At 37.5% G+C, this 27402-nt stretch overlaps 1 protein-coding gene across 2 annotated transcripts; it reads right to left on the bottom strand.

The window, feature by feature from the left end:
• TUBGCP5 (tubulin gamma complex associated protein 5) lies at nt 1–23480 on the bottom strand. Of its 2 annotated transcripts, XM_056505843.1 has the most exons (24): nt 23221–23480; nt 21026–21079; nt 20818–20926; nt 18732–18828; nt 18026–18136; nt 17422–17495; nt 16812–16947; nt 15178–15295; nt 13690–13779; nt 12902–12995; nt 12331–12577; nt 12007–12209; nt 11242–11357; nt 9653–9921; nt 8585–8783; nt 7008–7196; nt 6293–6475; nt 5942–6026; nt 5718–5838; nt 4851–5029; nt 3989–4114; nt 3324–3412; nt 2123–2223; nt 1–1054 (listed from the first exon to the last, which is right to left on the bottom strand). In XM_056505843.1, exons 1-24 carry the CDS (start codon nt 23379–23381, stop codon nt 1008–1010), a joined length of 3198 nt encoding a protein of 1065 aa, XP_056361818.1. In that variant the 5' UTR covers nt 23382–23480; the 3' UTR covers nt 1–1007. The 2 variants fall into 2 exon arrangements, with proteins under 2 accessions (XP_056361818.1, XP_056361827.1); XM_056505852.1 differs by lacking the exon at nt 18026–18136 and having other exon boundaries at nt 23221–23479.
• Between the last annotated feature and the right edge of the window lie 3922 nt (nt 23481–27402).

Raw genomic sequence — 27402 nt, 5'->3', positions numbered from 1 at the left:
TGAAATTCTAATTATCAAATCTTTTATTTATTAAAAAAAATCATTAGGTAAATAGCTATGATTGATTTTATCTTTTTTAATGCAGGTGTACTGATGCCAGAATTCCAGAGAAACTTTCATGGGGAGGAGACAGGGCAAGTCATCTCATGCAGAACAAGTTCCACATTTACTTGTCCAGAAATGTACCCTTCTGTAGCACAATCTACTGCTTTACAGGAGATTAGCTATTATATGTAAAAGTTTGCTTGCAAAAGGGTTAGAAGAAGGATAAAGGTCAAGTCATATCTGACTACCTTTGAAACACCTCAACAATCCAGTCGTTAAAACTAATACATTACACACTGTCATCTTAATCCTACTTAAACTGACCAGAGTTCCACTAAAATTAGTAAGCATTCAACATTTAACATAAAAAAATACTGGTGTTTCATGCTCTGCTATAATCCGTTTTGATAAATTAATCTTGTCTTTTTTACATCAGCTTCTTGTAACAGTCTTCTTAAAGATTTCTAAAGAACCACTAAGCAAAGAAGATGAATGCTTCTTAGCCATTTTGCAAAGGAAAAAAGGCCAAAAAATTAACTCAACCAACCTTTTAAACACCAAGATTTGAGTCACACCACTGCACACTGCCCTGTGACCTATTCACAGCTGAAAAATTAACAGAAAACGTAAACCATCAATTACTCATAATTAGAGAAAAAAAACTTCCTTTCTTCATCATGAAATATATTTAAATGTATTTTCAAGTAAGATTGTTTACATGGAATGAGTTTTACACTATACATGTTTTTTGATGTTGAAGCATATACACATACTGCCACAACCAACACACTTAAATACCTGTACATTATTTACATTTTTAATTATTTTACACTGCTCCAAAACACCAGCATCATTTACCTATATACATTTTAAACTGGAGTACAAAATGCTTACGGTTCTTTAACACAGGAATTTCAACAAAAATCCTGCTCAGTTCTTCCTTAATTCAGTGGAAGTGGGTGTTAACTTTGTTCCATGCCAGCCATCAGTGACAAAGCTAAAGATTCCACTGTGAAACAAACCATTAAACAGTCGTTAATATTTCCATTTGCAGCACTCAAATGCAAACATTTATTGCAATATTCAATTCTGTCCTTTAATGGAAGATACCAGTTTACTTTTTAAATTGTAGTACTTTGGGACTTCAGACAGTATGAATTTTGTAATTCCCTGACAGCTTAGATAATATTTCACCACATTCATCATCAGCTAACCATTAGTTATTTCACATGGTAACAACTGATAAGAAATTAGATCCTTTGTTTGAAATACTGTTGTACGCAAAAGAAAAGGTTGTGGAGGTTTATTTACAGCAAGGCATTCTCACGGAGGGTTCTGCAAACAAGCTCTTGTAGATGTGAGTAGCAGTGATGATAGATATTGCCTATTTTAGACATAGACTCATTTAAGTTGGAAAATACTTTTAAAATAATTAAGTCCAAACATTAACCTAAGACTGTCCAGTTCACCTCTAAGTCATGTCTCCTAGGCACATCTACAGGTGGTATAGAAACCAGGGAGAACATCCATCTGCATCCCAGCTAACCCAGAGGCCCCACAACCTCAGTGAGCAGTTGTCCCCCTAACTCAAACTGGCACTGATTAACAATTTAAGCTCATGCTGTTTCTACTGCCAAGGAAGTAACTTCCAACAGATGGACAGAGCCAAGAGCCCAGTGCAGTTGCAGCTGAGGCACGATAACACTAAAATCTTATCTGCTCAAGATATATCACAGTTGTCATACCTAATGCCAACAAAAAGAATGCTCTTCTATGTCCCCAGAACACAGTTTCATTAGTTTAAAAAACTGCTTGTCACTTGCTTGGCTACACACCTTCCCCTCATCAAGTAAACAGATAAACTGAAGACAGCTGTCACAGAAGAGCTTGGCACAAATACTCTAAAAAAATAATGACTTTAACTTAGTAAGAGATAAGTCTTGATGTCTCTCTGTGCATAACTCACAAAATGAGATTATTTAAAATGTGCCAACAAACATTAGAACAGATTAAAACATAAACACATTCCTAGCAAACTTGTGTAAGCACAGGTATTTGAAAAGCCTCATGTACTTACAGTGGGGAAAAGAGCCTCGACAGACAGCTTTGTTGAGAACAGTTACAAGAAACATGTGACAGTTTTTAAAATCAGATTCCATCTTCTCTATGGATTCCATCCTACAAAACAGTTTAACAGAGGGATGCTTAACAGACCAGCCCCTATGTTATCTTCAACATATGACCAAAACTTCACAGTAAATGACCAAAGTACTCTTTACATAGAATTCTGACTTGAATGTACAATACTTCAGTTATGACTGCATATGCTACTTCTAAAAAACAAAGGCAATTTTGACAGGAGCACCTAAGCACCACCAAAGGGGCATTAATAATTTCCTCATCATTTTAGAAATCTCTGCAGTGATTTGGAGGAGCTGTGTGATTCTAACTGGCACCTATCATTCCTACATAGATTTGTAAGCAAGAGAGTCTTTCCTGGTCCTTATTGCTTTAGAGGTCAGTAAAACAGGGCCACCCACACTGCTTTACTCTCTGGTAATCTCTTGAATTCCACTTTGGACTCTGTCAGCTAGCACTCACCAGTCAAGGGAGAAGACATAGTTCACAACAGTCACTCTTTTCCTTTTTCCCCTCTCCCAAGATACAAATGACACCAGCTATGACTTTTTCCTGCCACATGCAAGAGAATGCAACCACATGCCTTGAGTTTCAGTCTTCATCAACAGCATTCACAAATAATTTCTGACACTCTGAATGAGAAAAACACTCCAAAAATAGCAACTTCCTAATGTCACAGGAGAGTGGGATCTAAGTTTTGGGTAGCATCTGTGCCAAAGAAAATTAGTCCTGAAAAATATGAAGTAAGCCAGTTTACACCAGCTGGCTTCAGGACCATACATCAGCTTCTGAGTGTTTGACATAGCCTTGGAGACTTGCCCAGTACCATTCATCCTCCAAGGAGAAGGTTGCACAAACAGAAGTATGAATGGGGAAAGAAGTGGCTGCAAAAAGGGATCTAGTGGTGCTGGTCAACAAGAACTCAACAGCAGTGAGCAGGGAGAATGCCCAAGCAGCCAGGAGAGCAAACCTCACCCTGGGGTGCATCAAACACAGCACAGCCAGATGGACAAAGGAGGTGACTGCCCCGCTGTATTCAGCATTGGTGCAGCCTCACCTGAAGGTGCAGCTCTGGACACAAAATCATACTCAGAGCTGCAAAACTATGACCATGTAGAATTTTACATATGTGTACTTACTTCCAAGCCCCTAAACCAGCTTGCCAACGGTCTGCAAACATCAGTACTAAATTTAACACTTTCATTATAGCTTCCTTCACAAAGCTCACCTAAAATAATTAAAACACAAGGAGTAGTCAGAAATTCATTGTTAAGCATAATAATTTTCATTATTGCACTGCAATACAAAGGTTTCACACGCCATTTAATCTGCCTGTAAAAACAATCTGCTAAGTACAATGTGATTCTTCCAAAGTGAAGATGTTTGTATTTGTTCTCCAAACCATTTCCCAGCTGACTACTTGAATGTGGGACTTCAGACAGACAGTTATGTGTAACCTTGTAACATTTTACAAAGCTACCCAGGTATCTCCATTCCCTGACATACCACTGTGTATAATCTTTCTAACACTAACAAGCCTCAGTTATAGTTCAAAATCTCCCATCTTCTAGAAACAAACAAGTCATGTAGTACCCAATATAAAGAATTTAATTTTATCCTCTTTCCTTAATAGAACTGAGCTGAGAACAGCAAGGGAAACTGGATCTCAGTGTGAATAGCTCCCACTTCCTCGAGAGTACCTATGTATTGCTTAGTATGCATGCTGCAAAACAGCATAATTAGTACAAAACTACTTTCTTGTCATGGTAATCCAATACATCAAATATACTAATTTTTTACCCACCTTTTCTCTCAGTAAGCAACGATCATGAATCGTAGACAGGTATCTGTAATGAATCTTTATCAACTGATCTAAATCTTTGGCTTCCTCTACCTGATGCTGAAACTCCAAGCCTGTACTGTGGAGAATCTTAAAAAGAAGACCGGTTATTAAAGTTATTAAATTCAATGGTGCACACAAGTGATTATGACTCTCTTCCAATATATTTTTAAAGAGCCTGAAATTGCATGATTCATCTGCTCTTCCCTCTCAAATTTTAGGATTAGCCTCCAAATTACCATCAATAGCCAAAATTTCAAGCTCTTCTCATGACTACACAGCAATATTCCTCACATGAATAGATATACTGCCACTACACAAGGGCACAGCGACTACCCCCAGAGAGACTGAACTGGGGCATATACTAATTTTATTAAAAGCAAAAATGGCAATAATAGAGCACATATGTATCTACAGGCATTGCCTTTGTATTTGGAAAGTCACATATACACTTTGTACTAGAGATTTTTAAGAAGAATCCATCTAACTAAAATATCCATTGTAACACTTTTATAAGCATAATAGCTCTTAAGTTACAGCTTACAGAAACCTTTTCACACTACTGTGCTTAAGTCATCTAGCACTAAGGGAAACAGACAAAAGAATCAGTAATACCCAAAGATCAATCACATGCATGTAGAACTTCTAATGCATTTTTAGAATTACTGACTTAAAATGGTCAAGTTGAAACTGAAACACGTGCAGAAAGGACATTTTATTTACATTTTGCTTTTTGCTGGGGAGGAGGTTAGGTTTTAAAGGAAAATGAATACTGCATCTCCAGTTACAAGCTCCTAATATAAATAAGTTGTGATATAAGACAAACCCTAGTCATGATGTAGTTGTGCAGGCTGTTGACAAAATGCATAAGTTTCACTCTTAAGAGGAACATGCGATGTATTTGTTGTTTTATACTTTCTTTTTGTGGTCCAAATACAGAAAGAGTTCCTTGTTCTAACGAAGTTCCTTCTTTAACCTGTGAGTTTTCTGCAGCAGAGACGAGTTCTTTAAAAAAAAAAAAAAAAAAAAAAAAAAAAAAAAAGCAAAAGTGTTGAGCTTTTTGGGAAAAGAATTAACCAAAAAGTCATAAAGTTTAAACAGTAAAACCCACATACTTTTAGGAATATAATTACTTAGCTGATGTGCAAAATATAGATGAACCCATCAACTTTCTAATTTATTTTTCTAAGACATGAAGTCTATATCCACTTTACATGGAACAGGAAGAGTATAAACATTAACTTGGTGAAGGAAATACTAAAAATGTCTTTCTGTAATCATCCAACAGTTCACTGTTTCATTCTCAAATAGAGTATTTCTTTCATCTTGTTTTCTTAACTTGTCTGCAAAGTATTAATCATAAAAAGACTATACATAAACATTAGGGTGTGGTAGACAGCATTTCTTTCAACAGCAAAGTCTGTAGAATGAAGTGACAATTTTCCAATATAACTAACTAGACTTGAATCAAAAAGGCAAAGAGAATGCATGAATGGAGCTGTCCCTGAGGCTGAAAAGACATGAAAAACACACCCAGCTTAATACACATACGTAATTTGCGACACTAACAGAGATCATTTTATAGAATGAATCAAAATTCTAACTAGTTTATACTATTTACTGCAGAAAGCAAAAGATTAATCATATCCTTAGACCACAAAACAGAGTATCTTTCTTTGAAGAAGTATCTTACCATCAAATCGTAGAACATCTAGACTATACTTGGCCCACTTTATTTGCAGTAAGAGCAGAAAAACTTGATTGTAAATTTTTTGGCATTCTAAACTTATAACTATATCCACAGGCCAAGGAACCTAGGAGGAAGAGAGGATAATAAAGACAGAAAATATAAGTCATTTTAATACAACATTTTAAATCTGTTCTAGAGTAAGAAGTGCAGCAATTTTAACTCACTACCTTGTAACTCAATGTCAAACCATCTAAGGTGTGGACAGGAAGTTTCTTCTTTGCTGTATCAACACTTTCAAATGATATTGACAACCTATGCAAGGAAACAAGTAATGTCATTTGTGAGAATCTGTTTTAAATGAGTAGTTAGTTTCACTAATTTCTATTTCTCACTGCTAACCACTAAGTGTCTGATTAAACTTGGAGGACTTGGGTAGGAAAGAGGACAACAGCTCAAAACTTCATTAAAATACATTATTTTAATGACTACACAATAATTACTATTGTGCTATGCAATTTAAGTACATTAATACAGCTAAGTGTGAAAGAAACATAACTAAAGCATGTTTTACACTTTACCTTGCACTGTCCTCTGGATAGCGTTGTCCAACTGCTTCTTGTAGGTGAACATTTAAGAAAGCAACATTCTGCCAAGTTTCCTTTTCTCTAATTTTGTCAAAAATAGATGTATAGAAGTCATACATGGTATCTCCAGCTTCAAGTAAGAAAAAATTTCTCATTGCCTGCAAATATTCTACAAGCCTGAACAGGAGAAACATATAACATTTTCTGAGTCTCAGACAAATGAATGCAAAACACAACTGTCACAGAAACAAAAATCTATAAAACTCTTCACAGCAAAACCTCAGTAGTGAATAGAAACATAACAAAGCCTACAGTGAATCCTTTGTTTAACCAAGGCATTTTTCCCTGTAAGCTTCAATAGCTCCACTAACTCGACTGGAAGCTATCCTACAGGCTAGGTAATTCTCAGAAATAGCACAGTTTGGAAATCATATCCCCCCCTAAAATGAATTTAAAATTACAATGCTACTAAGAAATACTGTTTGAAATAGTATCCCCACCAAACATCCACTGATGACAAATGACAGCTTTGCTGTTGATTCAAGCTAGACCAAGTTTTCACCCAAGTCTGTCATGCCAGATCCCCTTTTCTCCTTAAAGACATTATAGTCGTTTATCAAACTGGAGTAGAAACACAACATAGAATTGCTTCTTTTAGCCACTGGTAATAAAAAAACAAAGTTACGGAAAAAGAAATCTACTTTCTTACCTATAATCCTTCTTTAAAGTTTGCATCAAATTACCACAGCATTCCAAGTATTGTTTGTCTATGTGAGGATAAAGACAAGACCTCAGTGTCAGTTCAAAAGTCTGGCAGGTCACAGATTCTGAGGATCTATCCACACAGACATCCCCACCAGTAAACTTCTCATGAAAGTCACTCTGTTCCAAATATAATCTTCAAAATAAAACAAGATACTTAGGGAAGAAGGCTCATTATTCATACAAGGTATAAAACAATGTCATACCTTCAAAGAGTTTAATCAAACTTGGGTCCGCTGCTCTAAAATATATGGTGCAGGGATAATACAGGCTGATTATAAGCAAAGCATATATCCAGCCTATAAAGTGATCCATCATACTGTTTGTGTATCACCAGACTTAAGATTATCACAGAGGACAGCACTCTACAATCACATAACTGCTTAAGGCATACTTCTGAAAAACACCAAGTTCGAATTTTATACTTACTTAATTTACTAAACAAACCCACTTTGATAGGAACTTTTAGAACTATACTGTACATGTACAGCACTCAGATGAGCTTCCCAGGAAAGAAAAATAAAATTAAAGAAACAAAGTAAAAATTCAACCAACAACCACAAAACAAACAAACAAACCGGAAAAAAACCCAACCAAAAACCACTCCACATGGAGAACTGGTTTGAGGCATCTTAATTATGGGGTCCCTACACATTATCTGTAATATTATGTGATGGGAAGAGAGTATCTGTGGTCCAGATTTGGTAAGTTTAATTGTTTTTACAGAGAAAGCATCAAATTATTGTAATATTTTATAAAAAGCTAGCTGCCAGTTCTAACCACTTTAAGAGGAAGTCTGGCTCATAGCAGCTATTGCCTGGATAGGCTGAATGAGCTGGATGCTGAATTAATGTAGCAATTCTGACAACTAGAATAGTCCCAATAAACAAAGGTAACTAAGTCCTCCTATGATTTCTTTAAAACAAGTTCCTCTGTTTTTAATGTCAGTTTGAAAACATGTAAATACACAGACAGTATTTAGTAAAAACATAAATAGCTATATAATAAGATTTTCAGAGTTTATCTTTCCTTCTAATTTCCAAGACATTTATACTCTCTATAGGACTTCCCTCACTATGAAGAGTGTAGAATTTTTATGTAAGTAACATGAATTTTGGAAGGCTTTTACAGTTAAATTATTTAAGCACAACAAAACTGAAGCTGCATTCTTCTAAGAATATACTTGGTGCAAACAAAAACCAAGCAGACTCATTGAAAAGTTCAGATTTTACAACGGCATTCACTATTAAAGCACTTATTTGCTAAAAGCCTGCTATGATAAAGACTACTCCAATTTTCTATGCTACCAATTGCAAGTAGCACGGTCTTCACTGATTTTAATTGTTCTTCTTTAACCATACAGAAGCAGAGTGTATTTAGTTTCCGTCACTGACTGTTGGTGCTCATCTTTATTCTGAACTTGCTTGTTTTCAGTAGCAGCAGCTGCAATGAAAATATGATCCACCAAACGTCACCAGGCTGAATATCATTCTCAACAACACAGCAGGAAGATCATTCATTTACCTGGCAAAATTAATAGCCAGCAGTGGGTCATGGACATCATCCAGTTCCAAGTGCCTTTCTGCTATAGACTGCATCTTTATCAGGCTCTGCTTTGTGGCCTGCTGTTCTGTAATAATGTCTGGAACAGACTCCTCCCCGTGCCGCAGGCGAGACTGCACTGATTCCAGGAACAGTGTATATAAACTCTTCCGTTCAGCATCTGAATTGGGCAACACATTGCAGAAAACATCACCTGAACTAAAAGAACTTCACAGTCCAACATGCGGTCCAATATTAAAAGACTACATTTAGACCACTATACAAAAAACAAAATACCCTCAAATACGTATTTAGAATTATAGGACTAGCCCAACACCTAACATCAGGCATATGTTCAAATGCACTGCAGAATGGGTATCTGAAATATGAAATATTTCTGAGATTGTAAAGAACTTCCTACTTCAGGTGCAAAGGCAATTAATTTTTAGCACCTGACAATCTTTCAGTATTTACTGAAGTGAGTCTCCAAAAGAATTTAACTACCTTGACTTTTAAACATGAAGAAGCAACAAAATGAAAAAAAATTATTTTATTTCCTTAAAAAAACAAACAAAAAAAACCCCCAAACCCAACATTAGTTACAATGTTGTATTATGTTTTATAACCACTCAAGAGGAATATCCTAGATATCCAAACATCTTTGATCTACTTATAAGTAAGCTTTAAAAAAATTATACATGCCATCCTAGATTACACAATCACTGAATAATGGAAAACAATTACTTATAAAAAAACACCAGTTTTGCTATTAGAACATACAAACTGCAAATTGTTTTATAAGCACAGGAAAAGAAGTTTGAGAAAAATTTAAAGTAATAAAAAGAACATGGAGCTCTCAACTTTATTAACTTTGTTCTTTTCACTTGTTTGCATTGGAAGAGTGTCTTCCATCAGACCTGACATTACCAACCATGATTCTGGCATTCAACAGTGTTCTATTATTCTAAAGCCAGAGGAAGCCCATTACCAAAAATGCACCCATACTGTTAGACAGCCGAAAGCACAATGGTGTAAAAACTGATATCTCACCTCTTGATGCAGCCTGCTGTGGAGAACCACCTTTGCATTGAAGGTTCTTCAACAGCTGCATGGATTTTCCAGCCATGATAATTTGCTTTAGCACAGGTTTCAGAAAAGAAACCATTGTGTGCTGTCTGCTTGAAGGGGCCTGATCACTACCAGAACTGGCACTGGCGTTATCACTCATCTTCTCTTCATTCTCTGTCTTTTCTGACACACTATATAACGTGTAGGTAGCATACCAAAAATCTCTGTGATCAACTGGAACGTTTTTGTTTCTGCAAAGAAATAAAAAGCTCTTGAGTATTTTCCTTTCAAAAAGGAAACTCCATTACTAGAGAAATGTATCCTCTTTGTTCTGTGCTTTGCCTTTCTCTTCGAACAGCAGTCATGAAGCACCTTCAAAACTGTATAAAATTAGCTCATCCTGATTTGTAAACTATCTAGACACTGAAAAGGATAAACAATTAGCTCATGGGAGATAAAACAACTGTATAACAAAATAGACCCCAACAGCAAGTCATAAGTGCAATTATAATTAAATTTGTCCAGGATGTTAACTAGTAGCATGCATCCTTAGTATCAAAATGATGAGTGACTGACTTGCAGATTATTTAAAACCTCAAACTGAAGTAACTACTACTAGGAAAGCCAAAAAATTCTAGACTAGGTGAAATTCAATTTGTAGTTCACTTTGGATTTTTCCCTTGTTTACATCAGATACACAGTTTGGTCTTTGAAGTCAGATGGAAAAACCGAAATTAGATCATTAAAATTAGTAATTAAAATGAAGCATAAATATAAGTTGAAATCAACCCTGTTGGAAGCACTGAAAATACAACTATAGAACCACAAGAAGAGGACACAATAAGGATGCTAAGGATCTCTGCTACTAAGGAATTATTACAATAGTACTCTAGAGTTGTTGTCTTACTTCATGCTCACCTCAACATGCATTAACAGACACAGGTTCAATTAAGTTTGGCAGATAGGCAAAAATAGATTTGTAATTACAAGCCAGAAGTTTAATTTCTATACTCTCTTCCCACTCCAAGCTGTCAAAAAAAGGGACCAATAAAATGTAGCATAGCAACAGAACAAAAATTAACAGCTCAAGTAATGTGTTTAGGATATGCGTATATTAATTTTACAAGTCAGAAGCAATGAGTATTTTAATTCCAAACAGCATTTGCTTCATAACAACTTAAGATTAGTTGAAGAATTTAAAAGTAAATTTTGGAATTTTTACAAATGTCTTTGGTTTGATAAATAGTTAACTGCTTTTTAAAAAAAGGCAGTACCCTCAGAGTCAGCCTGCTCATTATTTACTATAGATGGAAAAAAACCCAAAATAATGATTTCTACTCTAGAACTCTAGAGTTGATTTCTACTCTACTCTAGTATGTGGGTAGAGATCCTTATCTATGTAATTTCCCTAATGGGAAGTTTGAGACAAGTTACAGAAGTATGACTAAGAAATTATCTCTTAAGCAAAATACCAAATGTGAAAACCTACTTTTACTGTTACCCTTTACCCTAGTTTCTACAACAGGTTTACTTGCACAGCATTTTGTGTGTCTAGTATCAAGTATCCCTACCTCTGAATAATAAATTCCTTCGCAGGATCAAACAAATTACCATGGACTATCCATTCATCCACTGTCTGCAAGTATGGCCTCACAGTTTCAACCCAGAGAGAGAACAAGAGGGACACCTGAATTTAAAGGGGAAAACGAAAAAAACACAAAACTGGCTGAATGTTTTTATAACAAGCATTGAAAGCAATATCATTAAGTCTAATCTCAAAATTGTGCAATCACAGTTCATAATATATACATAACTACACTTCAAGAATTTTAAAGATAAAATGTTAAACTAAAAATTATTTTTTTTAATGAAAGTCTGTATTGTTCATGGTTCCCCTTGTTATTCTTGCCATCACAAACCCAAACAGCACTTTTTCACTCTAACATCACTGAAACAGTAAGAAGTAGTCATAAAACGCTCTGTGGTTTCATAACATCGAAATCAGGAAAACAAAAGGATATAATGATATCAACTATATTTTCAATAGTATAATCAAGTTACTGTAAAAATCCAAACCCCCACATTTCAGCATGAACTGAATTATGCAGTTCTGGAAGTAGTTCCCTCTTTCAAAACAGTTTCCTGGCCTCTGATTTTCCACAGTCCTTCCCCTCAGTTCTCAAAAAACACTGCTCTCGATCCTCTCGTAAATCCATTTTCATCCAGGCTGGGTGAACTCATGTCATAAAACAGTAATGCATTAGTTACTAAACCTAGTAACTAATTTAGTTAGTTCTAGCGTGCTGTTCTATTAAGGAAGGAATTATTTTCCCTACCGTTTGCTCAGATGCCTCTCCAACACTGTCATATTCAAGAATTGCTTTGTAGAGGGTATTAAGCAGATGAGATGCTCGGACAACATTTCTAGTATCAGGAGGCACTTCTGCTACTCCTGTGCTGAACACCTTATGAAGTACCTTCAGCTGTGCCAGTCTGGGAGATAACTTATCTATTACTATTGAAAGTGTGACTGTTTTATCTGGAAATAAAAAAAAAAAAAAAACCCAAGATGAATAAAATAACATGCAACAGAAAAGCAAATTTTGTCACTGTTAATTATTTGTGTGTCCCCCTCATGTAAAACTTCCCTTCCACTGTACCTTTGTTGATTATGCATTTTTCAATTTCAGTAAGTTCTTCTTTAAAGCTAATGAAGTATTTGTACAAAGCCCACATAAAAGCTTGGTAGGTTCTGAATGGGGCTTCAGTAGTCTTCTTTGGAGTGGAAACTGTTCCATGCATTATGCTTTCCGGGCTGTGTCCCATCACTTCATCAATAAACTTCTGTAGTCTAAACACAACTTGACCATATGCTGCTATCTGCTCCAATACAGATCTCAAGCAATTCTAAAAAAAACCAAAACAACAAACCAATCTTTTAGAATCATCTAATAAAAACTGTATTTCATAAAGCCTAAAAACTAAATTACAATATTAGTTTTATGAATTAAAATATTATAAAATTCTGCAATTGCTATTGCTTCATCACATTCTCAGATATAGGAACAGCCCATTCAGTTTTATTAAGCCAGATGCTCTTATTTAGACAAAACACAACTGTAGAAATATGTAGAAAAACTGTAGAAATTTCCACAAGGAGTTTAATTTTTCTATTCCCACAAATTACATCTTTCTAATGACATATTCCTCTAGGATTTAGAAACAACTTACATGGGTTAAATGAGTTACAATAATATCATTCCGCACAGTCACTTTTCCATCATTCAGCTGAAATATAAAAAGCTTTTTCACTCCTGAAAGTAGCCTTGAAAAGAAACAAAAACAGTAGTAATTTTCCCCCTTAATGGACTTAGATATAATTAATAAAAGAACTAGCTCTCCCTTGACTAAAAGTTTATTTTCTTTGAGTAACAGGAGACCACAGATCAAGTACAATGCTCTTTGGTACTGCAAGTTGCTGCAGAACAAGAACAATAAAACACTGGCATTAAGTAAATATTTTCTAAAGTTTCTTTCCAGTTTCGATAATTGCCAGCTATAGGATGACTCAGCCTGCTTTTTAAAACTGGACACTGTTTTATAAATCTATAGGGACAAAACAAGAACAAATCGGTTCTTTTTAACAATTAGACTTGAATAATCAATCCCAAAAAGAAGTAGTAAGCTACTTTCTTCTTTGTGAATCGCAGAATGGAAAGGATCTTGAAGATCATCAAGTTCCAGCCTTCAGGCCACGAAATGACCCCCCTCTTCACGACCAGGCTGCTCAGAGCTCCACCCAACTTGCCAGGGATGGGGCATTTACAACTTCACTGGGCAACCTGTTCCAGCACCTCAAATGTGAAGGGTTAACACACATATGCAGCATTTTTACTGTGAGACAAAGTGTAAATTAAAAGCTCAGTAATAATTCCTTCTTCAGACATCTTCAAAGATGTCTCTCTTCCGTGAGAGAAATACTAAAAATTAAAATGCAGGCTTTGTGATGCTGCACTTACCAAAGAGTTTCTCGTATAACCTGAGTTTCCGTGACCAGTGTCCTCTCTTCTGGCACATACAAAGGATCACTGGTGTACAAATGGTGGTCCCTTAGAAAAAAAGGAAATTAAAACAATTTAATGGCTGAAATAACAGCTGAATGACCTGAAAGTAGGAATGAAGCAATAATCTTTAGGCTCAGTTTTGTTCTGCTCACATCTCAGCAGATTCAACGCTCATGGGGACATTTTAAGTATACAAAAAAGCAGTTTATTTTCATATTGCTAAGCAAGATACTGTGGAAAACACTCAAATATCATCTTGTCTTACACAGCAAGACAAGAAATTAAGTAGCAAATGCCTGAAGTACTGAATTTCCAATATTTTAGAACCAGAAGGAGGAGGGAGGTTGTGGGCTTGGTGTTTTCTTTTTTTAAATGATTCAGTTATTTCTCATTCAGTGCCGTGAAAATTTATCATTACTTTCAAGAAAAAATACTAAACTAAAAAATAAAATACCAATTCTTCTAACCCATATAAAAAAAATTCTCTTTAACTCAAAAGTTTACTTAAGAAGTGGAAACTTTCATAGCCACCTAAGAATTTTCTCTTATGATCCTGTCTTATGCAATTCTTGGTAAACCATCCTCAGTATCTTTTCATGTTTTAGCAAAGTATAGAATCATCATTTACATTTTTAGTATTTCTACTCATTAATATCATCAGTGGCAAAAGTTATCCAATCACAGCCAAATTTTAAAAGTCCAAATTAAGTAATACTAGTTACATATCATATATATATATGTAAAACATACATCTCCTAACAACACTGCAGCATTACTTTACTCATGTTACTCATTTTCTAATATTCACTGCAAACTGTGGTTCATAATAGGCTAGACAACCACCTTATACTAAAATAACTCCTTGATTAAAAAATTCATTAAATTAAGAAAATCAAGGGCAAATCTAATGAACTTCATTACTGATACATCAAAATTTGGGACAGGAAAGAATTAGACTCAATTTTATTTTTAATTCTCATTTTCTTTCCAAGGCCATGGCAGATTATGGCAACATACCGTTTTAAGTTCCTTCCCCATACAAAATTTATGTTTAGCTTTGTAAGGGAGGCACCAAAAACATTTAAAAAATTTAAACATTAAGGGACTCCTCACTTCCAGGACCACTTACAACACATGTATATTAGGTCCTCAGAGACCTTCATAAGGGTCAAGCCAAACAAAATTCAACAGTAAGATTTGCGTCTCTGAAAAATGAAATCCCTCTCTCTGACATGAGAAATTCAACAAAAATTAAATAAAAGGATAAGAATCTATTAATAGAAAAGGCAGCTCATTTGTTCTTCTTTCTAATTTGCATCCCTTTAATTATGTTCTTAAGTAAATCGTAACAGCTATAGTATCTTTATGTTTCCAACAGAAAGAGCCTTAAAAAGTGAGCATTGTATGCCAGGAAGGAATATGTAAGTGATATTGTTTTCTTACCACACAGCAGCCAGGTTGGAATGCAAGTGCAAACTATGTGAAAAGCGAGGAGCCCTTCCTGTCCAGTACTGAGGAACTACATGCTGCTCCAGCCAGCTGCGGGCATCAGGCTCACCAACTGGGAAAACACATAACAGGCAGCAAGGTGTCTTTATTTATGCAGGAAATGCTTACAAATCACAGGAAGACGTTATTAATAAGCCTATTCACTCAGCTGCAGAATCACAGACCTTTCACATGAATTTACAAGCACTTACACTTTACTCCATTAGGAATTTAATACCACTGTGCACAAGTTAATTTACACAGAAATGCCACATTTCCCAAATGTTGCAAAAGTCCTAAAAAATAAGCTCTGCTCAGCACCGTGAGACCTCACCTGAGTACTGTGAGCTGTTTTGGGTGCCACAATATAAGAAAGACCTATTAGAGAGTGTCCAAATGAGGGCTACAAAGTCAGTGACATCCCTAGAGAGGAAGCCACATGAGGAGCAGCTGTAGTCACTTGGTCTGTTCAGCCTGGAAAAGAGGACACTGAGGGGAGACCTCACCATGGTCCACAGCCTACTCCTGAGAAGTGCAGGAACTGGTCTCTTCTCTCTGGTGACCAGTGGCAGGGCCCAGGGAATGGCCTGAAGCTGTGTCAAGGGATGTTTAGGTTGGATACTAGAAAAAGGTTCTTCACCTAGAGGGTGCTTGGGCACTGCAACAGACTCCCCAGGGCAGTGGTCAGAGCACCATCCTGACAGAGTTCAATAAATGTTTGGACAATACTCTCAGGCACACGGTCTGGCTCTTGGGGATGGTGCAGTACAGGGCCAGGAGCTGACTTCGATAATCCTTGAGGGTCCCTTCCAGCTAAGGATATATTATTCTCTACGCTTGAAGATTTACAGTTTCCAATTTTTTCTCAAAAATGTGCTTCTGCCTCAGGCAATTCTCAAATGCTATATACAAAAACAGGCTGACTAAAAAAATAAATTGCCAAATGTCATCAACTTTATCACTACATTCCTTTTTATTAGACATTTAGTATATAACTTAAACCAGCTTTTTCTAAAATATGATTGTCAACACAACTTTATCTAATCCAAATTAGATAGCTACTACTTATATACACTATGCAGTTGACATGTGCCAGGTAAACTGTACCCCATAATATTTTATGAAAAGAAGTACAGCTACATTTAATATTCTCTGAAGTTATTCAAGCGAAAGCCACTAGTATTTTAACTAAATAAACCTTTTTTTTTTTCAGAAACATTTCATACCCACAACTGTGCTAACTATTTATGTTGGAAAATAAATTTTGTTTCAGCATTTTGATACTTAATAATCAAACTTTACATTATATCCATAAAACTACATGCTGTGTTTACTGTAATTGGAATATCCATGCAAATTTCCACAGGAATGAGCAGAATTCTTCTCCATTAGCAGTAACAGAAACCAGATCAAACTTTCCATATTGTTTCTTTACTGTAAAAAAACCCCACCAGTAATGAACAGTATCATGCATCTTATATTACAATTGTAGATCTGTAACACAATACCTCACTGAAGAATAATAAAAAAGCTGTATTACCTTGCTAAATTTTAGTAACTATATCAGAAGAATTACAGGTTATTCTAACCTTTCCAGGAAGCATTAGGTACTGTTTTCTTATTTGGATCTTGGTCTTCTAAAGGTGTCCTGTCTACTTGAATTCCCGAGTCCTCCCTGCTCAAGGGCTGAGTGTCCTCTTCCTCTTCACTTTCTCCAGACCAATCCTATGAAGTGCAACAAAGCCCAGGACACTTCAGTACAACACAGCAGACACATCTATATTCAGCTCCTATTCAAGCCAAGCATTAACTATTCACTGTAAAGTAAATTCAGGACACTAGGCCTACAAAACTGTCTAACAAAGAATGATTTAAGTTATACAAGACATTAATAACCAGCAAATGAGAGATCTGGAAAAGATCACAGAACCGCAGCAAGTTCTGATTAGGTGGAAGGAAGGGTCAGCAAAAGCGATCAGTTTAACTGCAGGACTAAGTCAAAACATTGTGAAAAACAAAAGTATTTGTATTACTGTTATTCTGCTTGGGTCTGTGTTATTTCATGGATTGAGCAGAGCACTGGGGAATCCTGCAAGAATCAACATGCAGAGCATACAAACTAGGACAACTCAATCAGGTCTCTAACACACTCCAAACCAGTTGATACAGTTGGGGTTTCTACCTTAAGAAATTACTTACTGGTGTATCTATGCCAAAGTAAATTTCTTCTCCTTCCATCAAATACTTTCCCCAATCAAATTCTTCTTCTTTTTCTAAGAGAAATATAAATATAAAAATAGTAAGTACCACATAACTCTGACTTTCTTTTCCTCTAAAAAAACTTCCAAAGTTAAAAGTATGTTGACACTCTATAGCTAAAACAAAAGACACTTCCACTAAAGGCTACACCACTGTTCCATGACATAAATTGTGACGTATCAACCATGTATATCCATTATTAATTATCAACTTTATTGCTTACACACTCAAAATATGTAACACAGCGTGCCATCAGCACATTTAACTATATTATGTTACACTACTCTATACTTCAATCCTGGAAAAACATGCAAGAATGCAACACACCATTTATTGTGACTAATAAGTCCCATTTCGTTCAATGGAAACATTCTAAATGTATAATTTAAATATGCACAAGGATCTCAGACTGTAAACAACATAAATCAAGAACTGTCTTACTCTCCAAAAAAGACACCACATATCTGTGATGTGATGTGCGATACTTTCAAAGTAACAATCACACTTACAACATATGATATCTTAAACGTGAAGCTTACTCAACTGTAATTAGTGTTGTTTGAGATAACTTCTTCATATTCACATTCCTGGAATGGGCTGAAAGTGCATTCAAAACACCGCCGAGGGAATGTGCAGAGATCATTCAAAAAGGAATCTTAAGATGCAAGATTTTCTTTAGGTTAGTCTGAAATATTCTTCTTTCAGTCTATGATACAACACTGTAAACAAATGGGGGATGGTATCCACTCAAACTTAAGCACAAGCCTCATTTTCAGGCACTGAGTGAAAAAGTCCTAGTTTAGAAAGCAGGCAGCTGGGATCTCCCTCTGGAAACCTTCAAATGTATCTCCCTTTCCTTGATTACGTAGGAAATGTATGAATTTACATCACCAAAACTTTTTCAAGAGATCTAATATTGAGATGCAAGACAGAGACTCAGGATAGAAGTCCACTGTCTGTCTTCGAGCATATAAGCACTGCTGAACAGGTGGAAAACGTTTGTCTGTGATAGTGGTACAAGTCAAAGAGAGTTCCCAAGATACTTCAGTGGCTGGAAAACTTAAGTGATGCAACAAAAACAGGGGTAGGAAAGACTTGCAAGCTATTTTAAATGCATAAATTATAAAGACAACCAATAAAGCAATGTGAAGTGAAGGAGATAATAAAATGGAAAGGATAAACATCCTTCTTATCAGATTGCACTGCGGATTGTATCTTTCATTAGCCATATAAACATCTTGTAAACTTACCCACTTCTTTGACTCTTGGTTTTTCCACATAGGTGGTGTTGGATGGTGAATCAGACAAACATAACAGAAGAGACAGTATGGAATAGTGTGTGTCCGTCTTTAAAACACATTAGAAAAAAAGCAAGTCTGTAAGTGCTCTAAAAAATTTTGCTAAGTAAAAAAGTCAGCCTATTATCTGCAGGAATGCTCCCCATTAGTTCCCATACCCCAGTCCTGAATTACAAAAATAACATCTGAAACATGATATTGAATATTATCCATTTTCTTCTGCCTATTAATTGGCCAATCATTTTACAAGTCCTTCAAAAGCAGCCACAGCATACGCTGCCTCTTACTGAGCCAATAATCAGAGAATACGGAAAAGATGCAAGTTCTGTGAAAGTAAGAAGTCACCTCAGACTTACTTCTTACTTAAGGGATAATGGACAGCCACATAAACGTGGATGAGCTGGAAGGATGCAGGTTATGGACCTGCAGGAAACCAAGTCTTAGGTTCCCATTTCACACAGCCAATTATTTCAAACAGAGACTAAAATGAAGTTAGCTAAAATCACTACATTTTAATATCTTGTTCACATTATCTTCTCAGATCTGAAAATCTACAAAATCATTAATGATTAATCTTTAACTCCAATATTGCAGTTGCGAAACAGAAGCCTTCAATCAGTTTAGAATACTGTGCCAACACTGGTATGGTCCAGAGATCTGTACTATTGTCTATTCCCTAAAATCTGTTTACCAATGTACAACCATTTCTTACTATGAAAGGATTTTTCTTTGGCTTCATTGTAACTTTACAAAGATCTTCAGCCAACCATTTTTCATCTAGACACATGGAGATTCTGCTAAGTCCTTATACACTTTCATACATTCATAAACACACAAAGCTGTTTTGGAATGAGTTCCACTTGCATTTTAGAAAAAAATTATTCAAATTTCTGACAAAACAGCATGATACTTATCTACTATACAAGGATTATAACATGTTCCTACAGAACATTACTGATTTTGTCAAAGAAAATCAGTAGGTCATTGACCTACACATGAATCACATGTGTGAGCTGGTGTTCCACTTACCAAACATATAAACCAATAAATACTAATCTTCCTAGTTATGTGTCACTGTTAAAAACTAAATGCCATTTAACTTCCCAAATATGAGATTAATCTACCTCCAGCCACACCCCAGTTACATTTTTTAAAAAGAAAAGGAAATTAAAAAATCTTAGGATACTTGCAACATTCAAGTATTAAGTGCTTGGGTGTTTGGTTAGGTTGATTTTAATTTCATTGAATTCTCAAAAAATGCACTACTAAAGGTACATTTTCAAAAATCTAGAGACTACAGTATAGTAACTGAATATGTGTAAGCTATTAAGGGCTCCTGAACTTGCCCCACAAATTAAAAGGAACCTAGAACACACAAAGAATGATAAATGCCACTTCAATGAGAAGTAAAATTGGACTGCGACTCAGAGTACACAGCTCTATTAAAGAACATCATTATATGCAGCACCACTTCTTAAATTGGAAGCTTCAATCTCCCAACACCAGGAACTTTCTAAGATCCAGTTCATCATTACACTGCCACACTGGAAAGAAAACTAAGTGAGACAACTTTTGCCATATTCATCCACTCCAAATCCTAAACTGATTTGTGAAATGTGTACCAATGGTGAAACACTCAGTCTCAATATGGCAGCTACAGAACAGGAGCACTCCAACTGAAAACCTTAAAATCAAAACACCCAAATGGATTACTTAAGGTAAAAAAATTGGCAAAGAATAAGAAATGCTCTGTTCATTGTTGTTTTAGAACAGACAGGAATCTAGATTCACCTAGACTCTAGCAACAGCATTTGTACAATGCTGACCTTAAAACACCTGCTCTGCAATGAGATCGTGTACTTTAAGTCATGAAACTCCATGTGCTGAAACCCTGAAAAGACAATAAATGCACTTGCATTTCTGGAAATCCATGACCTGAACACCAACTCCAAAGCCCACTACTAAGTCACCTGAAATTTCCAACACATTACAACTGAAGGAAAAAAGAACAAGAACAAGGAAATTACAACGTACGTACCTTTGTTTCTTCAGTACTTGGGAGTGGCAAGTTCAGAAATTTTTCTGTTAGTCTTTTCCAGCTTGCAGCTTTTCCAAGGTCAGAATGAATTACCAATTTTTCATGTATTCTAATAACAAAAATAGTATCAAGGAGGTTTTTAAATATATATATATATATATATATAAATAAAAGCAATGCATTATTAAGATACAGACATAAAGCTTACCCTTCTATTGTTCTCTCTACTTTATGACTGTTCACATCCAAAAAACGGTGAAATCTGTGTAAGAAATCTGCATTAGAATATGTTTAAAAGGAAGCTGAAGTAAGGAAGAAAATAAAGCTGATTTACATATATGAAGGCAACATTACTAGTTTAATAATGCACACTTAATTCAGCAACATCATTAAGCATCAACAAAATTCAAAATTCAATCTTGGCATCTCTTATTTCAAGAAGGATTAAATATAATTGGCCTGAAAGATGGAAAAAATTGAATGCAGGTTACATCCAAGCAGCACTCTAAGCTGAATGGAAAATTACTACTGTACCAGCAAACTAAGCAATTAAAGTATGCTGTCTGCTAAGTTAAGTAGAGCAAAGAGATCACAAACTGTACTGTCAAAGGTATTGGTGTCAAACGCACAGAATTATCTGGGACCTGCATCACAGGCACAGGCAAAACAAACACCCACACAGGAAGGTCTCTAAACCCAAAAGAATCTCCTTTTGATAAAGGACAAGAGAAAGTGTCTAAGAGAAAAGAGAGCTTGATCAAAAATAAAGACAGATATACCAACAAAGGTATAGATATGTACAGGGACTAAACAAGAACTCATGAAAGATAAAATGGACTTTGGAGACTAAATTAGGCTATAAATAGGTTCTTCAGATAGAGAGATTAAAAAACAGGGAATAAGATATGACAACATTGAGCACAAGATCAAGACACTCTATATGCCCTCAAAATTAAACCAACGTTTCCAGCAACAAGTGACAGAAAGTGATAAAATTCTCATGACCATAGACAGAAATGAAAACTGCTGAATCCCAATCATGAGCAACAGTTAAGCTCAATAGACTGAAATTTAAAAGACAGTATGAAATCACCTCAATGCCAAAGTAATGAACCAGAAAGTGAAACTGTTACAAGGATATTTAACAACTAGCACTGTAGGATGAAGACAGGTCCATGTTAAAGAAAAGAAAAAAAGACTTTGTTAACTACAGACACATTAGTCTGCTTACAAATGTGTATAAGGATTTGGAATAAGAACACAATAAAATAAAGCACTAAGTAGATGGCATTTAGTTTTAGAAAAATATCTAATTTATTACAGCATCATCAAATCTAACAGTACAAATTACAAGTTTCACAAACTTGAAACTAAGAAGAGTTTCTACTACAACTTAAGGTCTCACTGTTTGCAAACGTAATACTAGATAATTTCAGGCAGATGCTCCATGCACATTCCTTGGACAACAATTCTGGAATGAAAAAAACCCTTCCTCTTCCCAACACTCCCTGTCAAAAGTTTCACTCTGCATCACCACCCGATTTCTTGTCCTGTAAAAAACCCAAATAAAACCCCAACAATTCCCCATTCTAAAAGAGCACACAGCTACACAAGCAGCTGGATGACCAAAACAGAGGATGAGATTTGAATATTAAAATAATTTTATTTGAGCCTATTAGTAGTTAGGATTCACAAATGCAAAGCAGTTACGCTACTGCTCCCCCAAAAATGCATTTTATCAGCATGAAAAATGTAAAGTGGGATTGATTTTATATGGATTAGCTACTAGCTGCACACGATTTCAAAGAGGCAGCAGCTAGTGACAGAACGGGTAACTGGAAATACATCATCTAAGAGTTTCACAGCTTTCACAGAATATTCTGAATTGGAAGGGAGCCACAAGGACCATCGAGTCCAACTCAAGCTGGCAGAATAGACTGGAACAATAACTGTGATAGCTGAGAACTGTGTGCAAAATTTGAGTAAGGGCATTTTAGGTGGCGGTATAAAGGCAGTAAAAACTATGTATTACAAATTAACAACGCCCGCGCTTCTGACAAGCCCAAATAACACCAAACACGTTCTCCTCCTGCAGACTGATAACCTTTCAAAAGCAGCACAGCATTCTTAGCCAGGTTTATCTCAATTTGGCAGTCCTCCTCACCAGCTCTTTTTACACAACCATAATCTATCTCCCTCCAACAAAGTTTTGGGCGGCTAAATGAACACGCTGAAAGGCCACCTTTTAACAGAGATGAGAAAACCCCTAAAAGACCAAGATTCAAACGTGACGGACGTCGAATCTGCGGCAGAGACTCGTTCACCGCCCCCGGCGCTTCCCCAGGCGGGCCGCGGCCCCGTCCCACACCCGGCAGGCACCGGGACCCTCCACGCTCCGCTGACCTGAAGTTGGACCAGGCGAAATTGAGCGCCGCCTGGAAGCGCTCTCCGCCCAGCTCCTCCTCGGGCAGGCCGGTCACGCAGCGCACCAGGGCGCGGATGGCGCGGTCCTGCTCCTGCTCGAAGCGGCCGCGGGGGCCGGGCGAGGCCGGCGGCGCCGCCATGGCCCGGTGGCGGGGCCGGGGGACGGCGGGGCCGGGGGACGGCGGGGCGGCACCGCCGGCGCCACACCGGGCCGCCACCGCCTCCGCCTCTCGCGAGGCTTCCCTGCGCCGCGCATGCGCCTGGCGGCCGCACTGGGAGCGGCGGGGGCGGGAGGAGGGGGCGGGAAGGGGAGAGTGGGACCCAGCGGGAATGGGAGGGAGAGAGGGACCCGGCGGGAAGAAACGTGAGGGACCCGGCGGGAAGGGGAGAGAGGGACCCAGCGGGAATGGGAGGGAGAGAGGGACCCGGCGGGAAGAAACGTGAGGGACCCGGCGGGAAGGGGAGAGAGGGACCCAGCGGGAATGGGAGGGAGAGAGGGACCCGGCGGGAAGAAACGTGAGGGACCCGGCGGGAAGAAACGTGAGGGACCCGGCGGGAAGGGGAGAGAGGGACCCAGCGGGACAGTTCCTCGCCGGGAGAGGCACCGCCGATCCAGCCCCATTCTTCAGCATCCCCCTGTCACGGAAATGACACCTGTCTTCCGAAACATCCTCATAATCGCCCGGGATCAGTAACTGTCAATTACTGAGTGATTCTAGAATCGGTTAGGTTGGAAGAGCCTTCTAAAATCACCGAGTCCAAGATATGACCTGACACCACCATGTCCGTAGACCATGGCACTGAGTGCCGTGTCCTGCCTTGCCTTAAACGCCTCCAGGACGGTGACTCTACCACCTCCCTGGGCTGCCCATTTCAATATCTAATCGCTCTTTCTGTGAAGAAATTCCTCCTAATGTCCAGCGTGAACTTCCCCTGGTGCAGATTAAGACTATTCTGTTTATAGGGTGATTACTCATCCAAATAGGAACCCATGTGTTCCTCCCTGACTGAATCCTTGCTTTTGCTCAGCTGGAGAAACCACTGCTGGTGGATATTCTGTACACACATCCTGAGCAGAGACATCAGGAGTGCAGTGGGAAACCAGCTTGTCCTAGCTGCCTGTCAAACCTTGGCTGAGTAGCTTAAAATGCTTTTGTCTGTGCGTGTAGTTTTATAGGGACAACAGCCTGGCTATGCAATTCCTTCTGGAAAGGAACTAGTCACATCATTGGGAAATGGTATTATTGTTCAATTCCTGTAGCAATCCCTCCATTGCTGCAGTTGTTCTATCCTTCACTGTTGGGCTTTGTCCCTCTTGATCTAATCAACAATTGTTGGGTTGAAATCCACCTCGCCAAAATATTTTATTCCTCTTCTCCATTAAGAAATATACTGGCACAATGAAAGGCATAGCCAGTAATGGATCAGGAGAAGTGATAGGAAGGAGGCCTCAGAAATAGCCTAATAAAGCTAAAACATGTTTCATGTACCAACATAATGTGAAGAATTATGTAAAAATGTAGTGTTTAAGATAAAATAACTTATAAATTCTTCTAAGTTAGGTCATATTAATAAACACTTATACATTTTTGTAGTACATTCTGCCTTGGAGTTGAGATGCAGAACTGCAAAAACATGGTGGCCTGAGTGTATCTGCAGGCAGAATGCTCAGCATGAGTGTGAGCTCAGAGGGTCTCTTCTTATAAAACCTTAACTTAATGAACATCCAAAGGAAAAGTCTCTAAAACTTTATTGGTGTTCCTCGATCTTCTCTTGACATTGCCTGTATTTTCCACATTAGATTAGCAGCAGTCTTTTCTTTTTACTCTTTAGCTGATGTAGCCAAACATCAAGCCATAATTTGTTGTCCTATGTTTTAACTGAAGGTCTTCACAGTCAATAGACACTCTAATGGTTAGTGCAATAGTAATTAATTATTAGAATATTGTAATCAATAATTGGAATAATGGCATTTAAACAAAATTTTTATATACTAAGACTTCAAGTGTTCCTTATACAATTCAACTGTGGTTATCACTTAACTCCTATGTATTTGAGCATACCTGTGCTACCCCTGCAATCACTGTTCAGAGGGGAAGTTCCAGGCTTTGCAGCACAACAAGAGTATGTGTGTGTCACCTGTGCCCTTTGTGGTGAGAGGAGTGTGGCAGCCACCTCACTCATTTCAGCACCACATCATAAAAGAAATAGTGATATTTTCACAGTAAGAAGGAATCCAGATCTTAGCAGCTGCCTCATCACAAGCTGAGTATCATGAAACATGGATTTTAATGACAGCAATGTCTGAAAGCTTTCCTGCTTCCCAACTGTATTGTACAAGTCCATTTCCCCTCACACCACACCCTCAGCTGTGCTGTCTGTGGAGCACCATGGTGGCACAAAACAAGGGATAAGTTAAAAACAGTCTTGTTTCTCTTTTGCTAGGAGTTTTAACTCTGATCAATTCACTAATCCATTCCTTTAGAGGTGTCAAGAAGTGAGGGAAGAACCACACACCCAGGCAGTGGAAAGCCTCTAGGCAATGAAAGTATACCCTTTGTGACTGGTGAATCAGAAATCTGTTGCTGGTTTTCAAAACAGGATACCAGGGCTGGGGCAAATGTATAACATCTGTGCTGCCTCAGTCGTAAAAGGCTTTAACACTACAAATCTTTTCCTTTTTTCCCTCATCACAAGCCTCATTTCTATTTTTGTTTTACCAGTTTACAGTAGCAAGGCTTGGTATTTGATTTCAGCTGGAAGAGGGAGCACTGGGCAGGGAGAAGGCATGAGGACCGGCTCTAGAAGCAAATTTAAACTGAATTTTTAAGTAAGATTTAATACTATGAAGCTTAATAGTTTACTTTATTCCTTTATTTTCATGTGGTAACTGTCTCTTCCCACACAATTTTCCTTCCATGTCACACTGCTATGAATTAGAAGTACTTTAAGTAAAATCTTCCTTTATCATAGGATTAGATTATATTTGGGAGATGTATCCCTTTAATGTCATATTACATCACCTGTGTCTAGTCACATGTTGGAGAAGGAATTACAATCCAAACCTTTTGGTGAACTGTGTGTCCTTTAGAGAAACTGCTCTGAGCAGGCAACCTCTCCTCTGCTTTTCAATCCCAACTGATGAGCCAATTTGCTAAACAGCATTCCAAGGCAGGTGAAGGAATGCATGAAGTGAAACACATCAGACTGCAGAGGATTGTTCAACCAGCCAGCCACAGGATTTCATGCTTCATGCATCACTGTTCCTATCTCTGTTACCAAAAAAGCTGTGGGTGAATTCCACAGAGCAGATGGACAGTATATTTAAAACACTGTGTTTGAAGAAGTACTTAAGATTTTAAGGATGTGGGGTGTAGTTTTTTGGTGAATCTATAGAAACAGTCGTTCAATAATTAGCTGGGGAGGAGTGTTACAGAACACTGTTGTGGCGTTTATTTCACCTTGGCACCTTCTTTGGCATATATGAGACTGCTGTGTTGAGTTGCCTTTTTATGCTCATGCAAAAATGAGTCCAGGTGACTGAATACTAGAGGAGGCTGTAGCTCATCATTTACACTAGAACTCGCACAAAATTGCCTCTGAAAAGCAACAGGAAGATGGTGTGCCTGATCTTAATCCTTAACAGGAAGGAGGGCATCTGATAACTTTCTGCTACAGTATCTTTGAAGTGCACTCTAGCTTCTTAAACTCAATCCTTCATCTGGTGGAGTTTCACAACTGAATGTAGGACAGATTGGGTGTATGTTTAAATAGACATTTCAGGGCCTTGGTTTAGAGTATCATTAATTGTAAATCTGAACCTTTTTTGTGCAAGAGTGATGAAGATTTGGTATAGCACTTAGCTTATATGTGATCCATCCCATCAGGGCAGTAGGTGTAGCTGTAACACCTTGTGTTTGGTGTCATGGAAGACCCAGTCACAGGACATAGAAATCCTGTTGGATCCCAACTATCATTATCTCCCCCTGAGCAGCAAATTGCTAGAGTATTGAAATATCTGCCAGAGTTCAAGAAGCATTTGGACAATGCCCTCAGACATATGATGCACTTCCTGGGGCTGTCCTGTGCAGGGCCAACAGTTGGATTTTCATGATGCTTATGGGTGCCTTCCAACTCACAGTATTCTATGATCTCTAGTAT

The sequence above is a fragment of the Oenanthe melanoleuca genome, chromosome 1 (genome assembly GCF_029582105.1).
Source record: "Oenanthe melanoleuca isolate GR-GAL-2019-014 chromosome 1, OMel1.0, whole genome shotgun sequence".
Lineage (NCBI taxonomy): Eukaryota > Metazoa > Chordata > Aves > Passeriformes > Muscicapidae > Oenanthe > Oenanthe melanoleuca.
The sequence above is the reverse complement of the archived record's forward strand: the minus strand, read 5'-3'. Positions and strand labels throughout refer to the sequence as shown.